At 40.5% G+C, this 24,367-nt stretch overlaps 1 protein-coding gene and 1 pseudogene across 1 annotated transcript in view; both read left to right on the top strand.

The window, feature by feature from the left end:
• Positions 1-4,209: 4,209 nt before the first annotated feature.
• LOC102266871 (small ribosomal subunit protein uS17-like) lies at positions 4,210-4,691 on the top strand (annotated as a pseudogene).
• Positions 4,692-14,765: 10,074 nt separating this feature from the next.
• Positions 14,766-24,367, top strand: part of METAP2 (methionyl aminopeptidase 2) — a 30,810-nt gene continuing 21,208 nt past the window's right edge. The window contains exons 1-2 of the mRNA XM_005902072.3: positions 14,766-14,988; positions 18,398-18,502. Coding sequence (XP_005902134.1) covers positions 14,838-14,988; positions 18,398-18,502 — 256 coding nt within the window. The 5' untranslated portion in view covers positions 14,766-14,837. The remainder of the gene's footprint in view (positions 14,989-18,397; positions 18,503-24,367) is intronic.

Below are 24,367 nucleotides of genomic sequence, written 5' to 3'. Positions count from 1 at the left end.
AACTAAAAGATGCAAAGGGAGAAATTGACAATAATACAATAATAGTAGGAGACTTTAACAGGTCACTGTAATCAATGCACAGTTCATCCAGACAGAAGATCAAAAGGCAACAGAGGTCCTAAATGACACAATTTAGATACAATAAACCTGTTGGATTTAATTGATAGCTATAGGACACTATATCCAAAAAAATTCAGATACACATTCTTTTCCAGAATGCATGGGGCATTCTCTAGGATAGACCACACATTAAGTCACAAAACAAGCCTCAACAAATTCAAGAGGACTGAAATTACTTCAAGGATCTTTTCTGACCACAGTGGTATAGAACTAGAAATTACCACAGAAAGAAAAATTGGAAAATAACAAACAGATGGAGACTAAACAACATGCTACTAAAAAACCAATGGGCCAACAATGAAATCAAAGAAGAAATTAGAAAATGCCTTGAGGAAAAGAAAAATGAAAACACAATTTTACAAAATCTATAGTAAAAGTAGTTCTAAGAGGGAAGTTCATAACAATACAGGCCTTCCTCAGAAAAAAAAAGAAAAACAAAAAGAAAAATCTCAAATAAACAACCTAACTTAGAAAAAAGAACTAGCAAAAGAGCAAACAAAACCCAAAGTCAGTAGAAGGAATGAAGCAATAAAAATCAAAAATGAAATAAATAAATAACATTTTTTAAAAATAGAAAAAAAATCAATAAAACTAACAGTTGAATTTTTGATAATATGAACAAATCAACAAACCTCTAGCCTGGCTCACTAAGAAAAGAGAGAAAACACAAACAAAATAAAAAATGAAACAGGAAAAATAACAACTGATACTATAGAAATACAAAAAAATTCATAAGAGAATATATGGACAATTATATGACAACCAATTGGACAACTGAGAAGAAATGGACAAATTCTAAAACATTCAGCATACCAAAATTGAGTCAAGATGAAACATAATTTGGACAGATCACTGGAAGTGCCATAGAATCTGTAATTTTAAACATTCCATGCAAACAAAAGTCCAGGACAGGATTGCTTCACTGGAAAGTTCTACAAAACTTCAAAGAAGAATTTACACCTATCCTTCTCAAACTATTTCAAAAATTCAAGAGGAAGGAAAACTCTTAAACTCATTCTGTGAGGCCACCATCACCTTAATACCAAAACCAGAAAAAAACAATACAAAAAATGAAAACTATTGGTCAATATCTTTCATGAATATAGATGCAAAAATCCTCAGCAAAATATTAGCAAACCAAATCCAATAATGCTTAAAAAGGATCATAAACCATGATCAAGTTGGACTCATTCCACGGTCACAAGGATGGTTTGACATATGCAAATCAATCAATGTGATACATCACATTAACAAAAGGAAAGACAAAAACCACATGGTCATCTCAAAAGATGTGGAGAAAAACATTTGACAAAATTCAACATTCATTTATGATTAAAAACTCTCACCAACATGAGTATAGAGAACTTAATATAATCAACAGTGAACATCCGACTCATTGGAAAAGACCCTGATGCTGGGAAAGACTGAGGGAAGAAGGAGAAGAGGGCATCAGAGGATGAGATAGCTGGATGGCATCACCAATGCAATGGACATGAACTTGGGCAAACTCTGGAGATGCTGAGGGACAGGGAGGCCTATTGTGCTACAGTACACGGAGTCTCAAACAGTTGGACATGACTGGGTGACTGAACAACAACTTAGGCCATTTACAACAAACCCATAGCCAATATAATACTCAATGGTGAAAAGCTGAAAGCCTTCCTACTAAGTTCAGGAACAAAAGATGTCCACCCTACCTCTTCTATTCAGCTTAGTGCTGGAAGTCTTAGCCACAACAATCAGACAAGAAAAGAAATAAAGGTATACAAACTGGAAGGAAGAGGTCAAACTGTCACTGTTTGCAGATGACACGACACTCTGTATAGAGAACCCGAAAGTTTCCACCAAAAACTGTAAGAACAAATAAATGAAGTCAGCACCGAGAGAGGATACAGGATTAATATACAGAAATATGTTGCATTTCTTTACATTAATGATGAAACATCATAAAGAGAAAATTTTTAAAAATCCTGCTTAAAATCATGTCAAAAAAATAAAATACCTAGGAATAAACTTAACCAAGGGGGTGAAAGACCTATGCACTGAAAACTGTAAAGCACTGATAAAGGAAACTAAAAATTATTCAAAGAAATGGGACGCTATCCCATGCTCTTGGATTAGAAGAATTAATATTGTTAAAATGGGTATACTATTCAAAGCAATCTACAGATTTAATGCAATCTCTATCAGAACACCCATGACATCTTTCACAGAACTAAATAATCCTAAAATTTATATGAAACCACAAAAGACCCAGAATTGCCAAAGCAATTATTCACAATAGCTATAGAGTAGAAACAATCTAAATGTCTTTCAACTGATGAATGGAAAATGTTGTGTAATTAGATAGTGGTGATAGTGGTACACTTACACTAACAACCACAGAACTGTACACTTTAAAATGGTGAATGTTGTGGCATGTAAATTATTGAAATTTTTTAAAAGGGATACCCAAGAGCTTCAGCCAGTTCTTACTTTAACTCATTCCCACCTAGACATGTCAACTTCCAGAGATCAGGTCCTTGAAAATATGTGAATGCCTTAAAAAGTACCTACTTTCTGTCTCACCAGCTGCTGCCAGTTTTCAGACTCAAAGAATACTAGAGAGCTGTTGATTCTAGCCCCAAAATAACTTAATACCAGTGTTCCATTCAGAACTTTAAGACCTGTTGATTCCGTTCAAGTCTTTCATCTCAGTAATCCTCAGTCACTGGAAATATAAGCTTGGAAAATCTAGATCTAGAATACCCCACTGAGTGTTAACTCATTTACATTCTGAATTTGTACCAGTTACAATGACTTTTTAAGTACCAGAAATCTGTTTTAACAATATAGAGTTGTAACATCTTACATGTTTGGAGGAAGAGTGACTAGCATAGGGCTTTTCAAGTCAGAGGCTGAATAATACAGTCAAGGGCCAGCATCTTTCCATTCTTCTCCAGATTTCATCCCCAGGGATCATTTTCTCAGACTTGAGAACATCTAAAAGAAGAGGAACTATGTTTTCTTTTCTTTCTTTCTTTCTTTTTTTTTTTTTTTTTTTAAGATTTAAGGAACCTTTTACAGAAGTTCTCAGTGGCTTTTCTTCACGTCTCATTGATCAAAATTGCAACACATTTCTGTGCCTTAAGAAGTCATAGGAAGAGGGACTGGAATTGTTGTGTTTTAGCTTAGCTCAATCAGGATGCATCTTTGAACTCAGGACAGATTCACCCGATTAGAACATGGTTAGGCAGAAAAGAGTAAACACCTGGACCTAAACAGGCCTATGTTAGCAAGAGAAAAACTAAAAATGAATTCAGGATAGGTATCCAAAAGTGCCTATTATGGGGATACAACGTCTATGATCCACTTATCATGCATTCTCATTAAGGTAAAACTTTCCAGTTTGACAAAGCCCTACCCATTGACACAAAAGTCGCAGTCAGTTTTTACACTGCCACGTATGAAATTATGGCTTGGCAAGCAATGCTCATCAGACATTTAGGGAAAATCTGAAACATGGAAATGAAAGATCATGATAAAGATTTCTGGTTTCAATCATGATATAACAACTGATACTGAACATAAGACCTTCCACAGTATAATAACTGTTTTTAGATACTGGTCAATAGGAAACATAGAATTCTGATTCCTAATAAAAGGGAAACAAATGAACAAGCTTGAGGATCACCACAGCTTTCTGTGTGTACGCACTTTTCAGACTACAGCACAGGGAAAGGCCAAACAAAGGATGGTGGTGTCACTGAGCTGAGGTGACGCAGATCAGATATCAGGGAGAAGAAAGCTGCACAAAGAATTGTGCACAGGCAAGGACTCCAGGAGACTAGGCGAAGAACAGCTTTTAGAGAACTTCTAGGGAGCTATGATCTGAGCAATGACCAGAGATTGCATAGGGATGGGAGATGTTAGCGTTTCAACCAACCACAGTGTAGAAATCTCATTAACCATCCCAATAATTTAGTAGACACCCTAGAAAGGCTGAGTCTTAGTAGTAGGGAGAATCTAGCACTATAGCGGCATTATTCAACAGAAATACAAGATATCACAAACATAAAATTTCTACCTTTTTTCCAAGTAACCAGGAACATGGTGGACCTTTAGACAAAGTGTGCTTACCAAAAGCAACCTACCAACTTTCAAAATAAGAAGAGGGTCCTGCTTGGAGAAAGTGGCAAGGAGAAGGTCCCGTGATATTACCAGAATGTTGGTTTGGGCTTTGAGACACTGAAGGAGGCTATCGAAGGCACCTACATTGACAAGAAACGCCCTTTAACTGGTAATGTCTCCATCCAAGGGCAGATCCTGTCTGGGATGGTGACCAAGATAAAGATACAGGGGACCATTGTCACCTGGAGACTGCCTTCACTGCATCCAAAAGTACACCTGCTTCCAGAAATGCCACCAGAACATGTCTCTCTACCTTTCCCTCTGCTTCCGGGACATCTGGATCGGGGACTTTGTCACAGTGGGCAAGTGCGGGTCCCTTGCACTTGCAAGGGACAGTGAGCCTCAATGTGCTCAAGGTCACCAAGACTGCTGGCACGAAGAAACAGTTCCAGAAGTTCTAAGACTGGATCCCTACTCACTGCCCCAAACAAAATTAAGTTATTTTCCCAGATAGGTAGATAAACAAAATTTCCTAGTAACCTCTTGAAAAAAGTAAAAATGAAGGCAATGGCACCCCACTCCAGTACTTTTGCCTAGAAAATCCCATGGACGGAGGAGCCTGGTAGGCTGCAGTCCATGGGGTCTCTAGAGTCTGATACGACTGATCAACTTCTTTCACTTTTCACTTTTATGCATTGGAGAAGGAAATGGCAACCCACCCCAGCGTTCTTGCCTGGAGAATCCCGGGTACGGGGGAGCCTGGTGGGCTGCCGTCTATGGGGTCGCACAGAGTCGGACACGACTGAAGCGACTTAGCAGCAGCAGCCACAGCAGCAGTAACCTCTTGAAAAAAGTAAAAATGAACAGATAAAATTGTTAATAAAATATTTTACTTAACCCAGAATATCCCAAATATTGTCATTTTAACATGTACCCAACATAGAATATGAGATATTTTATGTTTTTTCATACTAAGCATTGAAATTCAGTGTTCGTGTTTCATTTACAGCACACTTCCGTTTGGACTAGTCACAGTTCAAGGGCTTAACAGCTAAACATAGCTAGTGAATTTCATATAGGACAGTGGTGCCTTAGAGTAAAGGTTACTCTAGTTCTGTATAAAAAAGAGCTTAAAAACAAACCTTGAAAGTACCACACTGAAATGCAAGTAAATTGACTACCTGAACAACTATTAAAAAGTTAATTATTAAGAATACTCTATTAAGAAAGACAACAAAAATTGCCCAAAGGAGAGTCTATGGCATCCAGCATAAGAAAAAAATTACTAGGCATGAGGAAAATTGGAAAATGTTACTCTTGACCAGGAGAAAAAACTTATGAACTCAGAAATGAGAGAGATGATGGAAATAGGGGATACAATTTTTCAAGCAGCTATTATAAATGTGTTACTCAAAGGAAAATATAAATATAATAAGGGAATAAACAGAAAATCTTAATAGAGAAATGGAAACTATAAAAAGAACCAAATGGAAATCTAGGACTGAAAAATATAGTATCTTAAATCCATTAAGCAGATGGGCTTGGCAAGAATTAGATACTATAGAATAAAAGTGAACTTAAAGGCAAAGCAACAGAAGCCATCCAAACTGAAGCAAAAGAGAAAAAAGCAAAAACAAAAAATAAAACCAGGGGCTTCCCTGGTGACTCAGTGATAAAGGGTCAGCCTGCCAATGCAGGAGACACGCGTTGGGCCCCTGGTCTGGGAGGACCCACATGCCTAGGAGCAACTAGGCCTGCGCATCACGAATGCTGAACCTGTGCTCTACAGCCTGGGAATTGCAACCACTGAGCCCACCGGCCACAACTGCAGAATAGTCCCCACTCACCGCAAATAGAGAAAAGCCCATACAACAACAAAGACCGAGCACAGACAAAAATAAATAAACAAAGTTATTTTAAAAATAAATAAAACCAGAATCAACAAAGCCTCAATGACTATGAGACAATGTTGAGTTGATTCAATGCCTGGTGAAGTCTGGCTCCCTGGTTCACAGACAGTGGGCTTCTCTTTGTGTCCCCCCGTGGTGGAAGAGGGTAAAGGAGGTCTCTGGGATCTCTCATAAAAGTACTAATCCCATTCAAGAGGGCAGAACCCTCATAACCAAATCACCTCCCAGAAGCCCCACCTGCAAATACCATCATATAGGTTCCAACATATGAAGTTGGGAAACAAATGTCTTCTAAGCTAAATTACATATATATGTGTGTGTGTGTGTGTGTGTGTGTGTATCAAATCTGTGGGTCCTCTATTAGTTTTCAATATAACTATATTATATAGTTATTATTTCACACGTTGGGCCCCTGGTCTGGGAGGGGGACAATATTATACAGTTATATTATTTCAATATAACTATATTCAATTATAAAAAAGGTCCTGTGACCACAAGTTTGAGACCCTCTGTCTAATCCTTTTCCATATTAAAATCTCACCCACAGAACAATCCTAGTTCAACTCTACCTACCTCTGCCTTCAACGCTAAAATAACCTTCATTCTTCAATAAGGAGTGGGAATCATTAATTGGAGAGATGGATAGAGAGAGCCGTGAAGAAAACTGTCATTTGTCCTCCAGTATTTTATGTGGCTCTTATCTTTCTTTTGTGAACCCTGGATACTGATTCCCATGTAGCCCTGGTCAATGAACAGTTGAAACTTCCATGTGGGCAATAATGCTCCTGATGTCTTGCCTATGGGAACATTGCTTAGAGCCATTTACATCTTTCCCAAAGTTCAGCCTAAATACTTGGATGCTACACAGAAATTATGGGGAATGTAAAGTTCTATCATTAAGGATCTAACGATTCTCCAGTTATAAAAAGAGATAATAATACATTGTAATATAAAACGTAACAAGATGTTGTTGGACAGAGCTAAAATAGGTAAAGGATTACAGAAGAGAACGTGGCAAGAGAGTCACATTTAATTTCAAGAAAGGCACCCTTCAAGAGAACAAAAGAGGAGAGCGTAGCAAGATTGCTGATGAAGTAGGTTTAAAATAAAAAGATCCTTTGCTCCATGAGCTAGTGTCTAGGCTAGTGCATCAAAATTTCTTGTGAGAATTATTTTTTTGATATGCTTTAATTATACTGATTTCATTAAAGTCACCAATGGCTAAAATCAATGGTCTAATTTAAGACCTTGTACTCCTTGATCTTTATTCAGCAGTTTCATATACCTGACCAAACTTTTGTAACACTTTCTTCTCTTCTTATTTCCATGTGATTATTTCTAATGCATTTTCTCCTTATTCTATCTTTCTTTTGTAGTTTCCTTTACAGAATTTCCAACCCTTGTTTCCTATAACACCCTTGTTTGTTATAAACAAAACCACCAAATATTAGTGTCCCTCTAGGTTGTGTTCAGTTTTTTTTTAATACTTTTCTCTCAACTACTTCATTCTTAGCCTCTACCACACCCAAGCCTAATAACTCTCATGTCTCTATCTCCAGATCCATGTTTCTAACTTACTACTAGATATCTCTGCCTGGATGCCATGTAGGCATCTCAGACTTAAAATGCTCAAAGTTTATCTTCCCCTGCACCTCCTCCAAGACCTCTTCCTCCTCCTTTATTTGCTATCTCAGGGAGTGGTACTACTATCAACCCAGAAACCCAAGCCAGAAAGCTGGCTTGGAGTGTCATCTTCAACTCCTCCCTCTTCACAGATACTGGACCATTACATGTGTGCATCCTAAGTTGCTCCAGTCTTGTCCCACTCTTTGCAACCCTATGGACCGTGGCCAGCCAGGCTCCTCTGTCCATGGGATTCTCCAGGCAAGAATACGGGAGTGGGTTGCCATGCCCTCCTCCAGGGGATCTTCCAGACCCGAGGATTGAATCCATGTCTCCTGTGGCTCCTGTATTGCACTCAGATTCTTTACCACTGAGCCACTAGGGAATCATAATGGACCATTAAGTTCTCTGAATTTTAAATTAGAAATGTTTCTGCAATCCAATCTCTTCTCTCTAGTCCCCCAAAAGCCTTCACATAAGTTCTCATCAATATTGTTATCAACAATAACATCTTAGCAAGTCTCCCCAACCAGCAGGCTATGCCATTTCCAATACTTTCTTTAGAATATAAGCCATCAGACTTAGAGATATCACTACTGATAAAAGTTTAAAAATGGTTTGGAGAACTGACATAGTAAAGGCTGCCTTTAAAAAAATTTTTGTCTGGGCACAAGAAATCACTCTCCACTCTGTTAGCTCACAATAATAATTTTAGAAGACTGTCCAACTTCAAAATCTGCATACTCTCAGAAAACAGTTCTTTAAATGTATTTGAATTTTTAAATAAAATGAAGGGATTTACTTGAAGGGAATCACTGCTCTAGAATCTAAACTGCCATCAGAGTGATCTTTTACAAATGACCATGTTTTCCTAGGTTGAAGACATCTGTAAGTATTACATAAATATATACATTTATCCACATCATCTATATGAATATCATTTTACTGGCTTTTAATGGCTATACAGTTTTTAAAAAATATTTATTTTGGGGATGTATTGGATCTTAGTTGTGGAGAAGGCAATGGCAACCCACTCCAGTATTCTTGCCTAGAGAATCCCATGGACAGAGGAGCCTGGTGGGCTGCTGTCCATAGGATTGCGCAGGGTCAGACACGACCAAAGTGACTTAGCATGCATGCATGCATGGGTCTTATCTGTGCTACACTGGACTTGTGGCGGGCACGTGGACTTCTTTCTAGTTGTGGCACGGGCTTAATTGCCCTACCAAACATGGGATCTTATTTCCCTGACAAGGGCTTGAACCCAAGTCCCCTGCATTGCAAGGTGGATTCTTAACCACTGGGCCACCAGGGAGGTCCCAGCTACACAGTATTGTTCATTGTGTTTGCGTGCTATGGACATGCCTGTGGTAGTTTATTTTAGGCATTTTAAAAAATATTAATTTTAAATAGTCCATGTCACATATCACCTTGAAGCCTTACAATAAAAGCCATACTCTTTAGGGTAGGGTAGAAAGCCATTTATGATATGGTCTCAATTTACTTACCCCTCAGCGAGAACTTCCCTTTAACATGCCACTGTAAACTGAAAAATAATGCACAATCTAAAAGCACAGAGTTATATTTTATTCAGCAGATATATTTAGGACTTTAAGCCTGGCAGACAGCCTTTCATATAAACACTGAGAAAACTGTTTCAAAGAGTAAGAGGGGGAAGCCAGGATATAGGGGTTTCTGCAGCACCACCACATAGTCAGAATAGAAGGCTGCTATTAATAAAAGAAAACTAGATATCCCAAGTTAAGGAATTTAGCACCTTTCTATGTATTGGACGATGTACAGTCTGGGATCACTGAAATCATTCCTTTGATATGCACCGCAGCTACCTGGGCCCCGTATCTTGCGTTTCCTCATCAGGAGTGTCCTTAGCATTGTTAGGGGTGACTGCAGTCTGATGGCTGCTAGATGGCAGGAATTCCTCAGAGCTCACCATCAGGGGTGATCACAATCACTGATAACTTTGACATCCTTTGTTTACTGCCTATTTATGGCAGGAAATATTTTATTTCTCACCACATTCTTTCACGCCTTTATGCCAGTGGCTCTCAGTCAGAAGCAATTCCCTACCGCCTGCTCTCCTTCTCCAATATGGTCTGAATCATATTCCCTCCAATTCACATGTTGAAGCCCCACTCCCAAATGTGATTGAATTGATAACTATATCTGTATCTATACCATATTATCTATATATTTAAAAACTTATAAAGCACTTTTCATGAAGATATGAAAAAAATCCTCAGTATTTCCCTTAATACCAAGCAAACAAACTTTCCCATTTTTTTCTTAATATATTTCTTATTAACCCATTGCCAAAGGTCACCTAATATGTGTGTGCCTGAAAATATTTAGGCCATCATGGATTCCATACAAATAGAAAAGTTTCAAGACCATGGCTTATTAACCTTGGCTAATACATATCACTGTTGTGTCAGATATTCTATCATAAGTGCTTTCTCTCTATTTTGAGATTTAATTTCCATATCCTATGATGTGGCACTATTCCTGCCCTCATTTTACAAATAAGGAAACTGAAATTTGGAGAGATCAAGTTTTTGTCCTAAGCCATATCATTAACAATGACTTCAAAGAAAAGAAGGTGGGGGCTAATTATGTCCTCCATTTTGGAATAAGGTTTTCTCACAAAAAATACATTTTCTGGACAAAATAATAAATATTTTATTGCAATAAATTGATTTTACAGTAGGGAAAGTATCTCGCTAAGGGAAAAAATCTTATTTTTGCTTGCTTATCTAGTTAACCATCTGAGACAAAATGACTTCAAATAATTAGCTAAAAAAAATATCCTAGTCTGTGCTGGTTTTGAGATCTACAGTTTTGGTTTCTTCTCTTTTTTAAAGAATTTTTTTTTGATGTGAACTATTTTTAAGTCTTTACTAAATTTGTTACAATATCATTTCTGTTTTATGTGATGGTTTCTTGACTGCAAGGCATGTGGGACCTTAGCTTGCAGACCACGGATTAAACCCACACCCCCTGCATTGGAAGGTGAAGTCAACCACTGGACTGCCAGGGAAGCGCCTACAAATGCTCTTAAGTTCTTTTTCATTTTTTAAGTTTCTGAAAGTGAAAGTTGCTCAGTTCTATCTGACTCTTTGGGACCCCATGGGCTATGCCGTCCATGGAATTCTCCAGGCCAGAATACTGGAGTGGAGAGCCTTTCCCTTCTCCAGGGGAATCTTCCCAACCCAGGGATCGAACCCAGGTCTCCCACATTGCAGGCAGATTCTTTACCAGCTGAGCCACAAGGGAAGCCCAAGAAAACTGGAATGGGTAGCTTATCCCTTTTCCAGGGGAGCTTCTAGACCCAGGAATTGAACTGGGGTCTCCTGCATTACAGGCGCATTTTTTACCAACTGAGCTATCAGAGAATTGGAGAATAACTGCTTACAATGTTGTGTTCATTTCTGTTATACATTATGAATCAGTCATATATATATAAAAGATCTTCACAACCCAGAAAATCATGATGGTATGATCACTCACCTAGAGCCAGACATCCTGAAATGCGAAGTCAAGTGGGCCTTAGGAAGCATCACTACTAACAAAGCTAGTGGAGATGATGCAATTCCAGTTGAGCTATTTCAAATCCTAAAAGATGATGCTATGAAAGTGCTGCACTCAGTATGCCAGCAAATTTGGAAAACTCAGCAGTGGCCACAGGACTGGAAAAGGTCAGTTTTCACTCCAATCCCAAAGAAAGGCAATGCCAAAGAATGATCAAACTACTGCACAATTGCACTCATCTCACATGCTAGTAAAGTAGTGCTCAAAATTCTCCAAGCCAGACTTCAACAGTATGTGAACCATGAACTTCCAGATGTTCAACCTTGTTTTAGAAAAGGCAGAGGAACCAGAGATCAAATTGCTAACATCCGTTGGATTATCAAAAAAGCAAGAGAGTTCCAGAAAAACATCTATTTCTGCTTTATTGACTATGCCAAAACCTTTGACTGTGTGGATAACAACCAACTGTGGAAAATTCTGAAAGAGATGGGAATACCAGACCACCTGACCTGCCTCTTGAGAAATCTGTATGCAGGTCAGGAAGCAACAGTTAGAACTGGACATGAAACAACAGACTGGTTCCAGATAAAGAAAGGAGTATGTCAAGGCCATATATTGGCACCATGCTTATTTAACTTACATGCAGAGTACATCATGAGAAACACTGGGCTAGATGACACACAAGCTGGAATCAAGATTGCCGGGAGAAATATCAATAACCTCAGATATGTGGATGACACCGCCCTTATGGCAGAAAACAAAGAGGAACTAAAAAGCAACTTGATGAAAGTGAAAATGGAGAGTGAAAAAGTGGGCTTAAAGCTCAGCATTAAGAAAACTAAGATCATGGCATCTGGTCCCATCATTTCATGGCAAATAGATGGGGAAACAATGGAAACAGTGAGAGACTTTATTTTGGGGGGCTCCAAAATCACTGCAGATGGTGACTGTAGACATGAAATTAAGACACTTGCTCCTTGGAAGAAGTTATGACCAATCTAGACAGCATAGTAGAAAGCAGAGACATTACTTTGCCAACAAAGGATATCTAGTCAAGGCTATGGTTTTTCCAGTGGTCATGTATGGATGTGAGAGTTGGACTATAAAGAAAGCTGAGCTCCGAAGAATTGATGCTTTTGAACTGTGGTATTAGAGAAGACTCTTGAGAGTCTCTTGGACTGCACGGAGATCCAACCAGTCCATCCTGAAGGAAATCAGTCTTGAATATTCATCGGAAGGACTGATGTTAAAGCTGAAACTCCAATCCTTTGGCCACCTGATGCAAAGAATCAACTCATTTGAAAAGACCCTGATGCTGGGAAAGATTGAAGGTGGGAGGAGAAGGGGACGACAGAGGATGAGATGGTTGGATGGTATCACTGACTCAATGGACACGAGTTTGGGTGCATTCCTGGAGCTGGTGATGGACAGGGAGGCCAGCGTGCTGCTGTCCATGGGGTCACAGAGTTAGACATGATTGGACGACTGAACTGAACTGATATGTCTGTCTCATTGAATGCAAACCTTTATTGAGAGTATTTATTTTCACTTTGTAGCTTCCACCAAGAAAAATTAATGCTAATGTACAATCAATACATATCTATTGGACTGATTTGAAATTTCAATGGGAAAGTTAGAATACAGAATTACTAAATTTCTGGTGCTTAGTAACTTGGGTTTGGATTCTAAGCCTATTTACTTCCTGTATGACCTGGTGCAAGTTACCAAAACTATAGCTCGTATTTCCCCAACTCAAAAATGGATTAAGTAAGACAATGAATGTAAAGTACAGGGTACTTCTTAAGTGCTATTTATATAATGAGTCTACTGGGTCCCTACAATGCTTTAGTTAGAGGTAGGTGCTGGTAAGAAAAATACAAAACAGGCAATGTTCTTGTCTTCACGGAGTTTGAAACAGTTGGAGAGACACACAAAAAACAAATAATGACATAAAGCAATTACAAACTGCCATGAAACAAAGTTAAGAATCAGATATGCAGATGACACCACCCTTATGGCAGAAAGTGAAGAGGAACTAAAAAGCCTCTTGATGAAAGTGAAAGTGGAGAGTGAAAAAGTTGGCTTAAAGCTCAACATTCAGAAAACGAAGATCATGGCATCTGGTCCCATCTCTTCATGGGAAATAGATGGGGAAACAGTGGAAACAGTGTCAGACTTTATTTTTCTGGGCTCCAAAATCAGTGCAGATGGTGACTGCAGCCATGAAATTAAAAGACGCTTACTCCTTGGAAGGAAAGTTATGACCAACCTAGACAGCATATTGAAAAGCAGAGACATTACTTTGCCAACAAAGATCCGGCTAGTCAAGGCTATGGTTTTTCCTGTGGTAATGTATGGATGTGAGAGTTGGACTGTGAAGAAAGCCGAGCGCCGAAGAATTGATGCTTTTGAACTGTGGTGTTGGAGAAGACTCTTGAGAGTCCCTTGGACTGCAAGGAGATCAGCCCTGGGTGATCTTTGGAAGGAATGATGCTAAAGCTGAAACTCCAGGACTTTGGCCACCTCATGCGAAGAGTTGACTCATTGGAAAATACTCTGATGCTGGGAGGGATTGGGGGCAGGAGGAAAAGGGGACGACAGAGGATGAGATGGCTGGATGGCATCACCGACTCGATGGAGGTGGGTTTGAGTGAACTCCGGGAGTTGGTGATAGACAGGGAGGCCTGGCGTGCTGCGATTCATGGGGTCGCAAAGAGTCGGACACGACTGACCGACTGAACTGAACTCGGACTGATTTAGATTGCTGAGGAGGGATCTCTGAGGGAATGGCACTTAAGCTTGAAACTTGAAGGATGAAGAGATTCTCTGTTTTCCTCTCGTTCCTCAACTCTCTTTAGACTGGCTTCCATCTCTCTACCTAAATAGCTGTTGCTAAGGTTACCAGTGGCTACCACGCTACTATATACATCTGATGTTTTTCAGGATCTTACTTCTTAGCAGCACTCAACGCAGTTAGTCACTCCCTCCTTGAGACGCTGTCTTCCTTTAGCTTCTCTGTGAATAAACGTCTTCTTATCTCTGACTGCTTCAGTCAGGGCCTTTGTAGGTACATCTTCTTAACAACCTGGACAGCCTCGCCGTGAGCTGTAATACTGAATAAAAACGCAGTCCTTTCGAGTTATAAAAAAGACTGGTGCGCAGTATAAAACCACGAATCCAGAAGTTTTCGGTTTCAGTCGAGGGGCCTCTCTCCCGCGGGAGGAATATCTGTCCACAAGTCAGGCGCGGACTTTCAACCTGACACTAAGCAGGCAAGTTTGCCCGAAGCGAGGGAAGAGGGAAAAGTCTGGTTTCGCCAGGTGTTCCGCGTCTCCTTGCCGCTTGCTCCGGCTTGCGGTGAGCCCGGCCCCTCCCCGCGGGTTGCCCTTACAGTCGAGTCCTCCGTAGTCCCAGCATTCCCCGCGCCTCTACCATAGAGAGCAACTTCCGGCGTCGCTGGTGTAGGTGGGTGAAGAAGGAGCGGGCCCTCGCTCTTCTGTTTCAGTGCCTCGCGCTCTCTCGGGCAACATGGCGGGTGTGGAGGAGGCAGCGTCCTGCGGGAGCCACCTGAATGGCGACCTGGATCCAGACGAAAGAGAGGAGGGAGCTGCCTCTACGGCTGAGGAAGCGGCCAAGAAAAAAAAAAGGAAGAAGAAGAAGAGTAAAGGGGCTGCCACAGGTAAGGGGAGTTTTATGTTTTCCTAGTCTCCGCCGGGATGGCCGAACCGATCGACTCGGGCTTGGCGTTGGTGACAGGGCCCGGGGACTGAGCACCCTGGACTGGTTCCCAGGACTGAACGTGTGTCCCGGGAGAGCTACAGATTCCCAGTCCCGGGAAGAGGTGACTTCTTCCAGGCGTCTTCTGGGCGTGGGATGGCGGAGAAGAGGGTGCCACGGTTTCTGTGCGGTTGCTGGGGCAGAGCTTCTAAATTGCCGGAACTTCGCTCCCACGCAGACGATGCGACGGACTTGAAGCCATGCACGGGGCCCAGCCCTTCCACCTTGCGGGTTGGCCTCCTCCTTGAAAATCTGGTTCTGACCACACTGCCGCCTCTGTGTTGGAGAGACGTGGGACATCTTTTCGTCGAGAGTGGGGGTGAAGTGGGCAAGTCTTAGTGCCTGGACCGCACCAGCCCCTATCATCCTAGTTTACGGAGGGATTTTTGTGGCGCGCTGCACTTTGGGGTTGGGTGTGTGTATGAGTTTGGGGTGTGTGTGTGAGAGAATGCCCACGCGCTCTTGTCACTGTTTGGGTGGGTAGGTGTGGGTGTGTGTGATTTTGTGGCGCGCTGCACTTTTGGCGTGTGTGTGTCTGAGAATGTGCTCTTGTAGTAATAGCAGGATGTGTGGCTGCGGTGCGAATCCTCACCGCCTAATCCTACAGTATCATCAAGCTTTGGGGCTTTTAGGCCTGAATTATGATGCCACTTGTAGGCAGTCTGGGTAGAATATTCTTGAGTCCGAATGAAGCTACTCTAAATCTACTGGTAAGGCAAAGAAAACAGCTGAAAGTTTACAGTTAGATTATAAGTTAGAAACTTAAATATTTGAATATGAGAAGTCATTGTTTTTGATGCATTAAGGCCTTCGTTTTAGGAAAATTATTTGTACTGTTAAAGTCAGCCGCAGAAAGAATGAGAGAAAAATGGAGAGACCAGAAGTGATGAAGTGGAGTTGAGAGAGGTTGAAGAGGGTTAACCTGTATCTTTCTGAAATTTTGATTATTTGAGAGTTGAAGAAGGAGAGTTGTAGGTGCTGGGACACTTTCAAAGCAAAATTTAATTTCAGGACATACTTTGGTGGCTGTTCTGGCTTTCAGATGAAAACCAAACTCTTCGGTTTGTCCTTTAAGTTGTTTAGCAGACCGACCCTGATATGTTTTTAACAGTTGTGTATTTCAGTATGAATTCTCTACGGTAGCTAGCATGTCACCTCATTATGTACTACTTGGTAATACTACCTCTTTTTACATATTACTCCTATCAGATCAGATCAGTCGCTCAGTCGTGTCCAACTCTTTTCGACCCATGAATCGCAGCACGCCAGGCCTCCCTGTCTAGCACTAACTCCCGGAGTTCACTTAGACTCACACCCATCGAGTCAGTGATGCCATCCAGCCATCTCATCCTCTGTCGGCCCCTTGTCCTCCTGCCTCCAATCCCTCCCAGCATCAGAGTCTTTTCCAATGAGTCAACTCTTCACATGAGGTGGCCAAAGTACTGAAGTTTCAGCTTTAGCATCATTCCTTCCAAAGAAATTCCAGGGCTGATCTCCTTCAGAATGGACTGGTTGGATCTCCTTGCAGTCCAAGGGACTCTCAAGAGTCTTCTCCAACACCACAGTTCAAAAGCACCAATTCTTCGGTGCTCAGCCTTCTTCACAGTCCAGCTCTCACATCCATACGTGACCACAGGAAAAACCATAGCCTTGACTAGCCGGATCTTTGTTGGCAAAGTAATGTCTCTGCTTTTCAATATGCTGTCTAGGTTGGTCATAACTTTCTTTCCAAGGAGTAAGCGTCTTTTAATTTCATGGCTGCAGTCACCATCTGTAGTGATTTTGGAGCCCAGAAAAATAAAGTCTGACACTGTTTCCACTGTTTCCCCATCTATTTCCCATGAAGTGGTGGGACCGGATGCCATGATCTTCGTTTTCTGAATGTTGAGCTTTAAGCCAACTTTTTCACTCTCCACTTTAACTTTCATCAAGAGACTATTGAGTTCCTCTTCACTTTCTGCCATAAGGGTGGTGTCATCTGCATATATGAGGTTATTGATATTTCTCCCGGCAATCTTGATTCCAGCTTGTGTTTCTTCCAGTCCAGCGTTTCTCATGATGTACTCTGCATAGAAGTTAAATAAACAGAGTGACAATATACATCCTTGACATACTCCTTTTCCTATTTGGAACCAGTCTGTTGTTCCATGTCCAGTTCTAACTGTTGCTTCCTGATCTGCATACAAATTTCTCAGGAGGCAGGTCAGGTGGTCTGGTATTGCCATCTCTTTCAGAATTTTCCACAGTTTATTGTGATCCACACAGGCAAAGGCTTTGGCATGGTCAATAAAGCAAAAATAGATGTTTTTCTGGAACTCTCTTGCTTTTTCCATGATTCAGCAGATGTTGGCAATTTGATCTCTAGTTCCTCTGCCTTTTCTAAAACCAGCTTGAACATCAGGAACACAGCTAGATTGTAATCCCTTCTAGAGCAGGGCCTGGTCTTGTGTTTAGCTGTTGGGAAATTTTGTTTTTTAGTAATGGAATAACTTTTCCTATATATTTTGATTTTACCCTGCTCGGCTTGACAGGTTCTTTCTATCTGAACCCCTGAAACTTCCAGGATTTCCAACAGACATCTTCTTACTAAGGCCTTCAGCATTTATTGCCCATCTTAAGTTCCTGCTTGGTTAATAAAGTATTTGCTGTAGATTAATTGTTAAATACTTTAGAAAGTTAAGCTACTTAAGGGTAGGGACCAACTAACCGTTTAGCTCCTAGCAGAGAATGCCTAAATGAGTGTCTTGTTAAGTGGGCAGTACCACTTAGATATGGAAGATTTTTCTGTCATCAAATAAATTCTATTCTCCTTACTGTGGTGTTGGAGAAGACTCTTGAGAGTCCCTTGGACTGCAAGGAGATCCAACCAGTCCATTCTGAAGGAGATCAGCCCTGGAATTTCTTTGGAAGGAATGATGCTGAAGCTGAAACTTCAGTACTTTGGCCACCTCATGTGAAGAGTTGACTCATTGGAAAAGACTCTGATGCTGGGAGGGATTGGGGGCAGGAGGAGAAAGGGCCGACAGAGGATGAGATGGCTGGATGGCATCACTGACTCGATGGACGTGAGTCTCAGTGAACTCCAGGAGTTGGTGATGGACAGGGAGGCCTGGCGTGCTGCAATTCATGGGGTCGCAAAGAGTGGGACACGACTGAGTGACTGAACTGAACTGATTCTCCTTACAATGTTTCTGTTTTTGTTTCCTGAGCCTTGTCAGGAAGAGTTATGTGTTTTTTAGGATCCTTAGAACATATTGTAGTGGGAAGATACATTTGTCAGATTTGATTTAGTTGTTACATTTGATCAACAGGGCAACAGGAACCTGATAAAGAAGCAGGAGCCTCAGTTGATGAGGTGGCAAGACAATTGGAAAGACAAGCATTGGAAGAGAAAGAAAAAGATGATGATGATGAAGGTAAATTGTTAATTTTAATTTTATGGTTAGGAGGGCAAGAAAATATGACATTCTTTAACCAAAGCTGCTTATTTGTCAATATAATCCAATATTCTGTGATATTTTACTTAATTCATGTTAAAGCCTCAATGTCACAGGTAAAAACAAAAAGGTATTTATTAATAACTCTTTAAAAAGTTGGATATGTTGAATGCTGAAGTAACACAGATCTCAGCTTTTTAAAACATATTTGGCAGAAAGCCGAATAGTAGATGAGTATTAATAAGATAAAATTGAATGAATGTTGATCTTACTTTTATTGAACAACTAATATGTACTAGGCACTATCTTAGGATACTTCTGTCCATTTTTATTTTACCCTCACAAAAACCTAGCAAACAGGAAATGACAGTTATGTGATTTGCCCAATCTGACACAGCTAGTATGTGTAAATAAAGTCAGTTTCAAATCTAGCACCTGTGCATGTTAAGTCACTTCAATCATGTCTGACTCTCTGTGACCATATGGACCGTAATTTGCCAGTCTCCTCTGTCCATAGGATTCTCCAGGCAAGAATACTGGAGTGAGTTGCCATGCCCTCCTCCAGGGGATCTTCCTGATTCCAAGTCTGTTCCTTGTACTCTATCAAAGGTACTTTTATTTATTTTCAAAGGAGCACGTTGGAGTGCTTCTAAAACCTACTATGAATTCACTGGCCCCAAATCCTTATATTTTGGAGCTTTTGCCAAAGGTTTCTATAAAGACAACATTTCTTGGAATTGTAGGAGTTGATGCTATCAATAAGACAGTGGAGGGAGTGATTAGTTGGGAGAACTATTATTCTGTAGCCTCTTTAGGCAGAAGAGGAGATGGGGCTTCCCATTCTTAATTATATACTGCTGTGAGCTATTCTTCCTCAAGCACTGCCAGCTAGGGCTTACGCCTTCCAATCTTTAGCAACAAATACCTGCTGTACTCTTCTTGTGTTAGGATAATGCAAAGCAGTTGTACTTCCTTTAGGAAGATAAGTTCTGTAAGCCTTCAAGGAGATTATGGTCAAATTTAGTAAAAAAAAAAAAAAAAAAAAAATGCCAAGAATTGATACTGAACATGGACACTGGGTTTTAGCAAAGGAAAGTACAGTGCTTAATTGCAAAATGCCAAGCAGGGAGAATGGTCATCTCATGCTCAAAAGCCCTGAAGGCTTTTTGTTGTTCACTCACTCAATCATGTCTGACTCCTTGCAACCACATGGCTTTCGGCACTCCAGGCTTCCCTTTCCTTTACTATGTCTTGGCATTTGCTCAAACTCATGTTATTGAGTCAGTGATGCCATCCAACCATCTCATCCTCTGTAACCCCCTTCCCCTCCTACCTCAGTCTTTCCCAGCATCAGGGTCTTTTCCAGTAAGTCGGCTCTTCCCATCAGGTGGCCAAAGTATTGAAGCTTCAATTTCAGCATCAATCCTTCCAGTATAATAATCAGGAATGATTTCCTTTAGGATTCACTGGTTTGATTTCCTTTCTGTTCATGGGACCCTCAAGAGTCTTCTCCAGAACCACAATTTGAAAGCATCAATTCTTTGGCACACAGCCTTCTTTATGGCTGTGCATGACTATTGGAAAAACCATAACTTTGACTGTACAGACCTTTGTCGGCAAAATGGTGTTTTTGCTTTTCTAAGGAGCAAGCATCTTTTAATTTCATGGCTGCAGTCACCATCTGCAGTGATTTTGGTGCCCAAGAAAATAAAGTCTGTCACTGTTGCCATTTTTTCCCCCATCTATTTGCCATGAAGTGATGGGACTGGATGCCATGATGTTGATTTTTTGAATGCTGAGTTTTAAGCCAGCTTTTTCACTCTCTTCTTTCACCTTCATCAAGAAGCTTTTTAGTTCCTCTTCATTTTCTGCCATTAGAGTAGTGTCATCTGTGTAGCTGAGGATATTGATATTTCTCCCGGCAGTCTTGATTCCATGTGTAGCTGAGGATATTGATATTTCTCCCGGCAGTCTTGATTCCAGTCTGTGCTTCATCCAGCCTGGCATTTCACATGATGTACTCTGCATATAAGTTAAATAAGCAGGGTGACAGTATACAGCCTTGACGTTCTCCTTTCCCAATTTGGAACCAGTTTGTTGTTGCATGTCCGTTTCTAACTGTTGCTTCTTGACCAGCATACAGGTTTCTCAGGAGGCAGGTAAGGTGGTCAGGTATTCCCCTCTTAAAGAATTTTCCCAGTTTGTTGTGATCTACATAGTCAAAGGCTTTAGTGTAGTCAGTGAAGCAGAAGTACATGTTTTTCTGGAATTCCTATGCTTTTTCTATGATCCACCGGATGTTGGCAATTTGATCTCTGGTTCCTCTGCATTTTCTAATCCAGCTTGTACACCTAGAAGTTCTCGGTTCACATACTGCTGAAGCCTAGCTTGAAGGATTTTGAACATTACTTCACTAGCATGTGAAATGAGTGTAATTGTATTGTAGTTTGAACACTTTTTGGCATTGCCCTTCTTTGGGATTAAAATGAAAACTGACCATTTCCAGTCCTGTGGCCACTGCTGAGTTTTCCAAATTTGCTGGCATATTGAATGCAGCACTTTCACAGCATCATTTAGGATTTGAAATAGCTCAGCTAGAATTCCATCACCTCCACTAGCTTTGTTCGTAGTGATGCTTCCTAAGGCCCACTTGACTTTACACTCCAGGATGTATGGGTCTAGGTGAGTGGTGACAGCATTGTGGTTATCTGGGTCATTAAGATCTTTTTGTGCAGTTCTTCTGTGTATTCTTCCCACCTGTTCTTAATATCTTCTGCTTCTGTTAGGTCCATACCATTTCTGTCCTTTATTGTGTCTATCTCTGCATGAAATGTTCCCTTGGTATCTAATTTTCTTGAAGAGATCACTAGTCTTTCCCATTCTATTGTTTTCCTTTTCATTGTTCTCTTAAGGTTTTCTTTTTTTCCTTGCTATTCTTTGGAACTTCTAAAACAAGGCTTTTAGGAAAGGATTTTTAAAGGCAGCATTAAGGGTGAGGGTTGCCATGTGTCTGATCATCTGGTGGACATCTTCTGATCGGTTGGTTGTGCACTATCAGGGTGACTTTTTGGGAATCTCAGTTATCAGTTTTCTGGTTTCAGCTTATCTGGAGTCAGCCTACAGTCTGGTGGTCAACATACAGCTAACTTTTCTGCCTGGTAGGGGGTTTAGTATCTGCAAACCGACTCAAGAATGTGGCTCGGTATTATCTATAGCCCTTGAGGAGAAACTAAAGGTCCTTTACTCTGCATGGCTAAACTGTTATGATTTTGTGTTGTTGGACTGTTTTCCTTTGTTTCTGGATTTTTCTCATGTCTCTAATTAAATTTGTTCTTTGGAACTCAGGGAAAGCCCAAGAGTTTAAAGCTCTTTTACCACCAAGAGGCAGGATCTGTCCCACACAGTCCTGCTTGGTTTCAGACTCAATGAAAAGGAAAATAGTTAGATTTTTGTTTTCTTTAAGTAGACCTCTTGTTCATTCTGCCTTGGTTTATACTTCAGATTATGAACATATTTTGAACTCTTAACAACAGTAATTGTAAATTCCAGGTTGCTCTTGACTCACTATGTGTAGAGTATCAGCTGCTTTGAAGATAATGCTTGTTTCATTGCACTTCTACAGAGTTATGTGAATCTCTAGACATTGAAGGAGGAAACTTTGCTTTTCAGAATGGAAATCTTTAATGTATTAAAGAAGATTTTAGGAATATTAGTATTTTTCTCCAGTTTGGTTCATCATATTCCTAATTCATTTTGATGATGAGGATCAGCCAATACTGTTTAACTGTTGTGAGAAGTCTCTGAGTGGATGGAAAGCTAATGGTTCAGTATCTTTGTTCTTAAGGAAAATTAATCATTGTGGAGGACAAAACATAGAGCTGGTAAGGTATACTGGTACGTGCAGTAAAAGTTACTGAAATTTGGAGGTGGAATTGTGAGCTGAATGCTGAAGGAAAGCTCCTTTGAAGGAATGGAACTTAAATAAAAGCCAAGCAAACAGGACCATTTTGGGGCAGGACAATGCTGAGAAAGTATTTAAAGTATAGTAAACAGTGCATACTGGCCTCATTATGAGGTGATTCATTGAGGGAGTCTTTGAGCAGTTCCTTTATTCTTTTTTCCTCCCAGTTGATAATTGGCATACAGTTCTGTGTTTGTTTAAGGTATACAGCACAATGATTTGACTTATGTACATCGTAAAATGATTACCATGTAAGCTTTGTGAATATCCCTCATATAGATACAAAATAAAAGAAAAAAATTTTTTTTCTTGTGGAACTCTTAGGATTTACTATTTTAAGAATTTTCATATATAACATAAAGCAATATCAATTATGTTAATCATGTACCTTAACATCTCTCAAAGACAGAGATTCACTCAGTTGTGTCTGACTCTTTGCAACCCCACAGAGCCTGCCAGGCTCTCTGTCCATGGAATTCTCCAGGCAGGAATACTGGAATTGGTTGCCATTCCCTTCTCCAGGGATCTTCCTGACCCAGGGATCAAACCTGGGTCCCCCGCATTGCAGGCAAGTTCTTTACTGTCTGAGCCACCAGGGAAGCCCTTGTAGTAATTTATCTTCTAACTGGAAGTTGTCCTTTTTGACCACCTTCATCTGCCCACCCCGTCTCTGGTAACCTCAAATCTGATCTCTCTTTCTATGAGTTTGAGCATTCTTAAAAGAAAAATGTTATGGAAAGATAATATAGTCTTCATGTACAAGCAGGGTTGTTAGAAACGAGGAAATAGAGGCACGGAGATCATTTTGGCGGCCAGTTGACAGTAGCCTCAGGCATGTGGTAATGAGAATGGAAAGGAAGGGTCCACTGGAACAGTGATCGAGGAAGCAAAATTCAGAGGATTTAGAGGCTTTCAGTCTGGATAGAGGGCTTTCCATGGGGTCATGAAAGAATCGACACAACTTAATGACTAAACAGCAACAAAATCTGGAGAGAAGAGAGGACAAACTAGCAGACTATAGGGGTCTACGTTTCGAATTTGGGTGACAGGATGTTGGTACCGTTGATTGAAATAGTGAGGTAAAGAGGGAAAGTTGGATAAAAAATTAGAAGGGGGTGCTACAGGCCAAAAAGGTTACGCTGAGTTTAATTTTAGATTTGTTTATTTGCAAATGGGGGTATTGATGTGGAAAGTTAATCCTGTGGGTGTTTGGCGATGTGCTAACCCTGGTGGCTCAGACGATAAAGAATCTGCCTGCAGTGCAGGAGACTAGGGTTTGATCCCTGGGTGAGGAAGATCCGCTCCAGTATTCTTGGCTGGGAAACTCCCTGGAGAGAGGAGCCTGGCAGGCTACAGTCTGTGGGGTCTCAAATAGTCTGACACAACTGAGCACCACACCCAACATATAGACCATATCCATTTAACATTTTCATGCCCACAAAAAATGTTCCCTTTGCCCTTTTGTACTCAGTTCTCTTGCTCTGTTTGCTGACTCCTGGTAACTTTTGGTATATTTTCTTATGGTAACGTTTGATACATTTTCTGTTCCTATAGTTTTTTCTACAATACTGTATGAATGGAATTTTTATAGTATGCAGCTGTTTTGGTGTTTGGCTTGTTTCACTTAGCATAATATTTTTGAGAGTTATCCAGTTGCATATGTATCAGTAGTTCATTACTTTTTATTGCTCAGGAGTATTCCAAATTTGTTTGTCCATTTACTAGTTAATGACTATTTGGATTGTTTCCAGATTTTGTCTCTTATGGATAAAGTTACTGTGATCATTTGCATATGTGTAGGCTTATGTTTTCGTTTCTTCTGAGTAAATACCTAAGAGTATAGTTGCTGGTAATGTGGTAAGTGTATGTTGAACCTCACAAGA

Source organism: Bos mutus, chromosome 5, assembly GCF_027580195.1.
Source record: "Bos mutus isolate GX-2022 chromosome 5, NWIPB_WYAK_1.1, whole genome shotgun sequence".
In the NCBI taxonomy this organism is placed as follows: domain Eukaryota; kingdom Metazoa; phylum Chordata; class Mammalia; order Artiodactyla; family Bovidae; genus Bos; species Bos mutus.
Note: the sequence above shows the minus strand (reverse complement) of the source record. Positions and strands in the feature narration are given on the sequence as shown.